Source organism: Quercus lobata, chromosome 11, assembly GCF_001633185.2.
Source record: "Quercus lobata isolate SW786 chromosome 11, ValleyOak3.0 Primary Assembly, whole genome shotgun sequence".
NCBI lineage: Eukaryota > Viridiplantae > Streptophyta > Magnoliopsida > Fagales > Fagaceae > Quercus > Quercus lobata.
This window is the reverse complement of record NC_044914.1, coordinates 34,733,690-34,743,631: the sequence shown is the minus strand read 5'-3', so window position 1 is coordinate 34,743,631 and position 9,942 is coordinate 34,733,690. Positions and strand designations below refer to the sequence as shown.

At 33.8% G+C, this 9,942-nt stretch overlaps 1 protein-coding gene across 1 annotated transcript; it reads left to right on the top strand.

The window, feature by feature from the left end:
- Window positions 1-204: 204 nt before the first annotated feature.
- LOC115967525 (abscisate beta-glucosyltransferase-like) lies at window positions 205-2,241 on the top strand. The gene has a single exon (XM_031086643.1). It carries the CDS (start codon window positions 540-542, stop codon window positions 2,007-2,009), a length of 1,470 nt encoding a protein of 489 aa, XP_030942503.1. The 5' UTR covers window positions 205-539; the 3' UTR covers window positions 2,010-2,241.
- Window positions 2,242-9,942: the final 7,701 nt, after the last annotated feature.

Genomic DNA, 9,942 nt, shown 5'->3' with positions numbered 1-9,942 from the left:
TGTAGCTAAAATTTTTTAGCTATAGCATCACTAATCTACAATATTAAAAAAAATATTTTGTAGTTTGAGGAGGCAAAAATATCATTATAGTAATATGCTTCCATCAATGCTCTTATATATTTGTATTTAAAAAAAAAAATTAAAAAGTTATACATAATAATCTGTAACTAAATACACAAGTATAATGGTAAGATTACAATTTTTATCATAATTTCTTCTTCACAACTATGTATCTGCTGTCAAGACCCATTACTTTTTCTACATGACTTGGGGCTTATCGCATTACATTTATAACATAGTTGTGGTAGAAAAGGTGTGATCCTAAATTTTTTTTTCTTCATTTAAACCTATGCTTTTTATCTCCATTGAAACGAAAATTTCTAAAACCATGTCCTTTTGTGCCACAGTTTTGTCATAACTTAGCACACGGTAAATACTAGTGGACTAGTAGTAAACAAAAATGTCGAGTGAAAGTGCAGTGAGTCACATTGTAACACATAAGATTGTGAAAAATAGGTGTAATAGGGTACGGTACCAGAATGACTCCTATCAAAACCGGAACACAAGGATTTCTCATTTGTTATACTCTCTCAAAAGTCAAAGCAGCCATGGACTCAAAAACTCGTACAGTCGAAATGTTCTTCTTTCCCTTCGGGGGTGGAGGCCACCAGATCCCAATGGTAGACATGGCAAGACTTTTTGCTTCCCATGGAGCCAAATCCACTATCATAGTCACTCCCACAAACGCTCTTCACTTCCAAAACTCCATCCTTCGTGACCAAAACTCTGGCCACCCAATTTCCATCCATGCTCTCCAATTACCAGACGGTGTAGTTTCATCTGAATCTGCCATGTCTGCAACCCCTTTCACTGACACCACAGTCCTCCAAGAACCTCTCAAACTCTTCCTCATTGAACACAAACCCGACTGCATTGTCTTCGACATGTTTCACCGTTGGGCTGCTGAGCTGTTCGATGAGATTGGTATTAGAAGGATTATCTTCAATGGTAGTGGGTGCCTCCTTGGTTGTGTTGCAGAGAGTTTAAGAAAGTATGAACCACATGAGAAGGTGGGTTCAGATTATGAGCCTTTTGTAGTGCCGGGCCTTCCTGATCGGATCGAGCTCACAAGGTCTCAGCTTCCTGACTTTGTTAAAGACAAATCTGGGCGTTTAGATAAGATGGCAAAAGATGAAGAAAAGAGCTTTGGGTCTGTGGTTAATAGTTTCTACGATTTGGAGCCAGCTTTTGCAGACTTTTCCAGAAAGGAGATGGGAAAGAAGGCTTGGCTTGTAGGACCAGCTTCTCTATGTAACACAAATGTTACTGATAAGGCCGAGAGAGGCAAAAAAGCTGACCAAAGTTGTTTAGGTTGGTTGGATGAGAAAGAACCCAATTCAGTTCTTTATATTAGTTTTGGAAGCAAACCCAGTTTTGCTCCAGGACAGTTTGTTGAGATTGCTCATGCTCTCGAGGCTTCCAACCATTCATTCATTTGGGTTGTTGGAAAAGCCTTCAAAGATGAAGAAAATTTCCTTCCTGGTGGATTTGAAGAGAGGATTAAGGAATCAAAGAAGGGTGTGATAATAAAAGGGTGGGCACCCCAGTTATTGATATTAGAACGTGGTGCAGTGGGAGGGTTTTTGACCCATTGTGGATGGAACTCTATGTTGGAGGGAGTTTGTTGTGGTGTGCCTATGATTACATGGCCACTCTCTGCTGAACAGTTCTGCAATGAGAAATTGGTTACTGATGTGTTGGGGATTGGAGTTCAAGTTGGGAGCATAGAGTGGATGTCGATTAAGTCTGAAAAGAAAGCGTTGGTTGTGAGGGAGAAGGTGGAGGTGGCAGTGAAAAGGTTGATGGGTGGTGGTGATGAGGTTGTGGAGATGAGAAAACGAGCTAGAGAGCTTGCAGAGAAGGCTAAGAAAGCTGTTCAAGTTGGTGGATCTTCGTATATGGATGCTGATGCCTTAATTGAGGAGCTTAAATCCTTAAAAGAAAAATGAGAATTAATGGAGGAATATTGTATTCACTTGCCAAAAGAATAAAGTATGCTGTACTACTAAGGTGGAAAAGAAATAATGAAGATACATGAAATGAAGTTTGTATTGTTTTTCTGATGAGCAGTTGACTCTTTTTTTCTTTTGCTATTTGATGTGAAGTTGACTCCTGGTAAAATATAATCGAAGGACTAGTAAATTTTGGCATGTTAAGTACAGTTGATTAACACTGTAAGCTGCCACTTTGAGATTCAGTTAACAACAAAATATTTATAGATATGCAAGAGAAGATAGTGCATGGTCCAAGACAATTGAGTGTCTAATGTTACGCAAGCCAAATGTTCGATAATATGCCCCACATCTCAACAGCCCGAATAAATGCTCACAAGCATTCTAGAGTGAAAAAGCACAAGAAAATCCCGTTTTGGTTGGGCCCTTCTCTCTGGGGTGTATCTCCTCTAGATTTGAACAAAGATCCAACTAGCTGCTGATTGTTGTGGGATTCGTACCAGGCACTAATATGTCCTAATGCCTACTGATCTGATGGAAGGTGATTCGGCCTTAGTCCAATGGTAAATTTGGCCCGTTCTTAGGTTAAAAGAGTAATAGATTTCAGTTAACTTAATTAGTAAAGTTTTTTGTTATCAAATAAGAGATTTAATTTTTTTTTTTTTTGAAATAAGAGATTTGAAGTTTAAACCAAACATATATCAAATATTAATTAATGTTTTTATCTGATGATAAAGAAAAATTATTATTAAGTAGGCGTCATAGAGGTTGAAATTCTATCCTACTGATAAGAAAGATTTAAAAAACAAGAAGAAGGTCAATGAGTTCTTGTTGTGGTCATTAGCGTGACTCAAAGGAGAGAGGCAGGTGAGCGAAGAAAACAAGGTAACTTTATAGGCAGAGTGAGGCTTTTAAGACACAGCTAAATCTTTAATTTTAGCTTGTGCAACACGTGCAAATGGATTGCAATAGGTAAGCAAGTTGCTTATATTGGCCATTGTACCCTAAGAGACCATTCTTAAATTGGGCAGCGTGAGTGTCTAATACTTTCTTAGTCTATAACATAACATTCAAACTTAATCCTTTTTCTTTTTTTTGAGAATCCATCCAAACTTAATCTAATAGACATAAATTAGGATTATCAATATAATTTTCTATTTATTTTTTTATTTACTATATTGTAATTACACCATAAAGTAGGGGTAGCTTTACATGTAAGCCATGGTGTTCACATCAACACTATACATAATTATTTTTAAACTAACCTATTTTGTATATCCTGAAAAAATATTTAACACCTTGATTTGAAAATTTCAAGAATTTGAGTTCAACAAAAATAAGAATAATGTTAGCCGCACAACAAAATGTCACAAAATTTTTAGAATATTCTTAAATTAGCTTGCCAATTAACACATGGGCCCACCATAATCTCTAATTAAATTTTTTTTGGAATACTAATTTAGAAATGTCAAATTGTTGTGACATTTTGTTGTATCCCTACTTACAAAAATAATATTGGCACCTAAACATAATCCTTAACCTCTTAAATTAAAGAAGGAGTACAAATAATAACAATAAAAATAGTCCAAATAACAGTAAAAATAGCTCAAACAACAATAGATGACCTAAAAAAAAAAAAAAAAAAAAAAACAATAATAGATGACCTAAATATTTAACAAAAGTCCATTCAAATTTGTAACTCATTCAACTCATTCCATATAATTAATCCCCAATTTTATTTTTCCTAAAAAATGTTATCAAGAGAGATACTGTGATTTTGAGTTCTTCTTGGTGGCCTTGACAACTTTATTCTCCTTGCCAACTCGGCTCATAGTCACAGTAGGTTTCATTGTTGCTCTCTATCTTCTTCTCACATTCTCCATTTTTTCTCTTCTCTATTGTCATTTTTATATTATCTCTCACTTTATTACTCTCATCTTACCATTCTTAGTTCTCACTTTATCTCTCATTAGTCCCTTTTTTAGTTTTTGATTTTGTTAGTAGAAGGACAATTTAAATCTTCATGTATTTGCGTGTTTTTTTTTTTTTTTTTGGGTGTTGATATATTTAAGTTCTTTTTTGGTTAGATTGTTTATAGTTTAAGGTTCTTAATGACTACTTTAGAAATAATTTTTAGAGCCGCCACTAACATTATATCTTTTTACTAGATTGTATTCAAGACTAAGGCCATGTAATTTTGATTTATATGATATTTCATATAATTTTTTACTATTCATTAATCAACTTTACTTTGAGATTTTCTCAATTTTTCATTTAATTAAATTAAATGCCGACTCCATGTAAGTCCCTAAGGTTAGAGGGAAATGTTTCTCTAGTTGAATGTCCACTTTGAGATTTCTAGAGAAGGATTTTGTTTTACCATTAGAAAAGAGTCTTAGTCCCATTAGGTCACAGTTCTTGTAGTAGGAATAAAGATAATAAATTCAAATCGACTATGATTGCAATCTTAGTGGTTATAAGAACTTTGTAGACTTTTTTTTTAAAATAGACTTCAAGCTCATTCCAATTTTTGGGAGACTGAGGTGGAGAGTAAGAGTGGGAGAATGAAGTTTTGGGGTTGAGAAAGAGTGGAAATTTTGGGGGAATTGGTCATGTGATTACTTAAACAAGTGGGCTAGGTATTTTGGTCCATGTTTTTTAAAGAAGTAAGGGTTATTTGGTAATTTAGCATTGTGCAAGGGTAAAAGAGGGAAATTTATTTTAAAATGGTGAAGTGACTTGCATGCTATAGGTCATTTAAATTGACTATGATTGCAATCTTATGACAGTCTGAAGTTGCTGCAATAAGTCATTAAATTATGGGCTATGTTATAACCTATAACGCCGGTTTTAAAACTGCCATAATAAGTGATTTAAATTTTTTTTCTTAATTTTGAAACCCTATAGCGGTGGTTTTAAAACCGCCATAATAGGTCATTTTAAAGAAGAAAAAGAGTTCTTAATGTAAAACCTATAGCAGCAATTCTAAAACAACTGTAATAGGCTATTTAAAATACAAAAATAAAATAAAATAAAAATATTAATTTCAAACCTATAGCAGTGGATTTAAAATTGTTGTAATAGGTCCTCAATATGGGCAAACCTATAGCAGCAATTCTAAAACTGCCATAATAGGTTATTTAAAATACAAAAAAAAATTAATTTCAAACCTCTGGTGACGGTTTTAAAACTGTCGTAATAGGTTCTCAATATGAGCAAACTTATAGTGGCGGTTCTAAAACCGCTGTAATAGGTCATTTAAAATATCCAAAAAAAAAAAAAAAAAAATTCAAACCTATAGTGGCAATTGGAAACCATTGTAATAGCTCTACCTATTGTGGCAGTTTTTTAAAGTGTCGCAGTAGTATATTTATAGCAGTGGCTTAAAAATTGCCGGTTTTAAATTGCCGTAATAGGTTAACCTATTGTGGCAGTTTCTAAAAGCACTGTTTTAGGTCTCCTATAGTGGCGTTTTTAAAACCATTGTGAAAAAAATGTGGTTGTAGAACCAATTTTTTGTAGTGATATATGTGAAAGACTTGAAATGTGCTGCATACTTGCACGACTCAAGCCTTAAGTAGATGTTTAGAATGGAAAACATTGAGCTTAAATAAATAAATAAATAATCAAAAGGGAAAATGTGTGGCCATACTTAAGAATTTGATAATAACGTCCTTTAGTGGTTCAGTTGGCTCCATATGGTCTCAGTATCATCAAATCTTATCTTTTCTCCCTCTGCTGCACATAAATGGATATGAAAATGTATCAAACTTTTCTTTTCTCCCTCTATTGCACAATTGGGTACCATGTGCATGCTGCTCCTTGACTAGCTGACCCATCCTTTTCACTCCTTTTGCTGCTCCTTGACTAGCCGACTCGGTCAGGGTGTTATGTAGGGGTGTTCGCTAAATCACAAAAACCGCACTAAAACCGCTTGATAAATAGCATAACCACACCACAAGTAACACTATTATGGGTACATTAATGTATGCCAGACATGCTCTATTAGAAATTTGTGTGCTTATAAATAGCCAGAAGTCACCCACAATACTCTTCAGCTTACCGAATTCGGAAAAAAAAAAAATTGTTAAGACTTAAAACACAACCCAGAGCTCTATCATTGTCCTAGACCTCAAAACAGTACTGTAAAACACAACCAAACTTGTCAAAACACAACCCAGAACAATGTCCTCGACTCTCTCTGAGTTCTCGGATCCCTTTATTTCAGTTTCTTATTGGCCCTCTTCATTGCCACGTTTTTTCACTTATGAGTCAAGGATAGATGGCTTAAAAGATGCGCGGCCTTTAAATTTTAAAGAGGAGAATGCTGGACTTGGTGAACCACACCTAACTCCATTTATTAAGAGTGAGCTACAGCCAAACTATTTAATACGTTTACCCTTTTTTTTTGCTTTGTTTTGTTTTTTGCTCTTGTTCTTTTATTGCACTTGTTTTATTTATTTATTTTTCAGAATTCTCCTCAATTCTTGCACAAAATTCCGTTTGGTTCCCCTAATATTACATGGCAATGACACGCAAAGTTTGGTGTCAAAAGCTTTGGGCCTTTTTTCCTAAATATTTTCTTCGGTGCTACTCATGATGTCCTTTTCTCCTTCCATAGGAAAAATTCTTTTTCCGGAGATATTATTAATAGGCTAAGAATCCGTTTGGATCTGAGTGTGAACCATCCATTCTTACCTATGAAAGGATATAAGTGTCATATTCAAGGTTGGAGAAACAACATGATATAGTTTCAATGGCTTGTAGGTCAGACTATCAAAAAGTTTATACCCAAAGCAGAGAGGTATATCTACTTACTGCTTGTTTTCTCTGAGATATATCTCCGCAGAGGTTTAGATAACCTTTACCATATGTTTTAGTACTACAACCTCGTCTTTTACTTAGATCTGGAAAAATTTGTTCTTGTTCATGCATTGAGGTACATCATAATTCAAAATAGGGAACATTTTACAACATTATTTGACCTTGAAAAATATTGAAAAAAGTGTAAAACAATGTGATAAAGCTGAGTCAAAATGACCTGTAGTAGAGCTATGATAATAGACTAAATTGTAGGTAGCTTAAGTTAGGTGTTATTAGTGGAGTTAGTTATTGATACAAGTCCACGTGTCAGCATCTGATTCATCTATGCACGTGTCAGGGCCTGATTAGTTTATGCTATAGTTTGTTAGGATGATTCCACACTCTACGGAGTTGGTTATGTATATATTGGAGTCTGTAAACAGAATCGAAAAGATCAAGAACTAAAAATTTCATTTTATCAAAATCTCTCATTTTCTTTACTCTGGTCTTCTACATTTTCCTTTTCCTTGTATTTGCTTTTCAAAAAGATCCCAGTGATTTATCTTGGAACACAAAAATAGACTACTATGGTTATTAACCGATAGTGGGGTATTTCACACCAATAGCCACAAAAAAAACCAATTAAATCACTCAATTGAAATGGTTTGGAACATTATCCCATTTTCCTGGTTAGAACATCAGCTTTGGTGGTCTTAAAATATTTAGCATTTAACAACTCAAAAAGATATTTTATCTATTTTAACACCCCACTTTATAATACATTATTCTATTTTTTTTTTTTTTTTTACACTTCATTTAAATATTCATCCTTTAATATTTTTTATTCTCTCTTCCTCTCCGTCTCTTTCTTTTCTTTGAACTAAGATCAACGAAATGCCCACTGCCCACTGCCCAGCCACCCATAACCCACACATCACATCACAACCTAGCCATAGCCACTGCCAAATACCCATTGCCCAGCCAAATACTCATTGCCCAACCCACTGTTGGATTGCCTAGCCAAATACGCCATTGCCTCACTTGACAAAAACAATCCCTGGTGTTGTCTAGCTTCAAACTCAAAACCCCCACCACCACCAACACCACCTCCTCCATCTCCATCTCCTCACCGTACTTCGAACCCAAACTTGGAACCCGAGTCTTCATCTAGCTTTAGGATCCAATTATTTTTGGGTAGTCTATCACCTGTAATGGATTTCACACCCATTTCAACAACAATAACAACAATGAATGGTCATTATTCATTCCTGTCAAGCTTCACCAAATTCAACTCCGCACTCATAGTGGGTCTACTATACTTGGTGTCACTACCTCCCCTACTCGATAAAACTCGATCTAGCCTGACCCTTTTCGAAATGATGGCCAGTGAACTCGATATCCATCCCATTTCACTGTCTCAAATCCCACAATACCAAAATGTGATAGAGGAGGGGAGAGATGCTTCAGGTAGAAAAAGAGAGATAAAGTGAAGAGAGATTCTTGAGGTGGAGAAAGATGGAGAGAGGGGAGGAGAAGTGAGAGAGGATAGAGAAGAGACAGAGAAAGTGTGTGCAAGAATAAGAGAAACAAAGAAATAAAAAAAAAAAATTTAGCAAGTTGCTATGGTAAACTGGTACTAATACTGGTTTACTATAACAACTTGCTAAGTTTTTTAGTTTTGGCACCATTGATGTTGGGCTCTTGTTGGTGTTTGAAGTGGTAAAATAGTTGCTATTTTACCACCGTCAATACTGATGCTCTTATAAAAACTTGGAAGTAGTTAGGAACTCTATAGCTTAACTAGTATGAAATGATATATATATATATATATATATATATATATATATATATATATATATATAAAATATATTTTTTTTCTAGGACCAAATTGCCATTCCTTTTACGTGTATTTATATATATATATATATATATATATATATATATTTATATAAAACAACTTATAGAGTAAAGAAAAGGAAGAGAAAGAGAGTAATACTTAGGTATTCTCAAAGTATGGAGAAATGATACTCTCTCTTCTTACATTTATGGTCGACCCTATCATGAATTTAATGAGTGGATCCTACCATAAATGTGAGAAGAGAGTACCATATTCCATGAACATTAAAAAAAAAAAAAAATCATTCATTGGAACACATATAACATGTTGCATTAAATTTAAATTATTATATAAGTTTAGAATTGTAACTTTTTTCTTTTCTTTTCAAATATAAGTATAATATCTATATTATATAGAAATCTGAATTTTAAGGTAATCTTTTGATTATTTATTATGTTTTTAAGGTTCATATCTCTAATTTTTAATGACTATATTTTTTTAAGCCCAAAACTAAAGAGTTTGACTCAAATAAAATAAAAATTTTCATATTTTTCAACCCTTTTTTTTTTTTGAACCCAAAACTAAAAATGCAACATACAAATAGAATTAATTTAATGCTCAATTAGACCGAAATGGACCGAAGTGAACCGAATGGACTGAAGTGAACTTAATTAAACCAAAATGTTACGCTGATGTGGCTCACGAAACAACAATAAATATTGCGCTTCAATTTTTAAATATTATATAGATACTCCTGAATGTATGGGTAGTAGAAAAAAATAACATCAAGTGTATGAATTATGTTAGGTAGACCTTTAAAAAAAAAAAACAAAAAAAACAAAACATTTCCAATTCCCATTCAACCATTTTGTTCCATCTCTCTCTTCTTCTTTTACATTTTCTCCATGTAATCTCTTATCTCTCCCATCCGATGCCTCATCCTTAATCCCATATATATATATATATATATATATATATATATATCGAAGTTTTCAAATCCACACACACAAATTGTATTCCTAAACTCTCTTTTTGTATATTAAGTTTAAGATTTCCAAACCAAAAACCAAGCCTCACTTTAACAGTTAAAAACACACACAAAAACACAAAAACAAAAGGTAAAGTAGCAAATTTTGTTTTAATTTTTATTTCACTATTCACCATGACAAATACTTTTATGCTATGTTTGGAAGTTTGGAAGGAAATGAGAGTAGAGGGAAGTAGAGGAAAGGAGAGTAGAAGTGAATAATTATCCCCTACCTTATTTGGATGCTTTTAAAATTAAGTAAG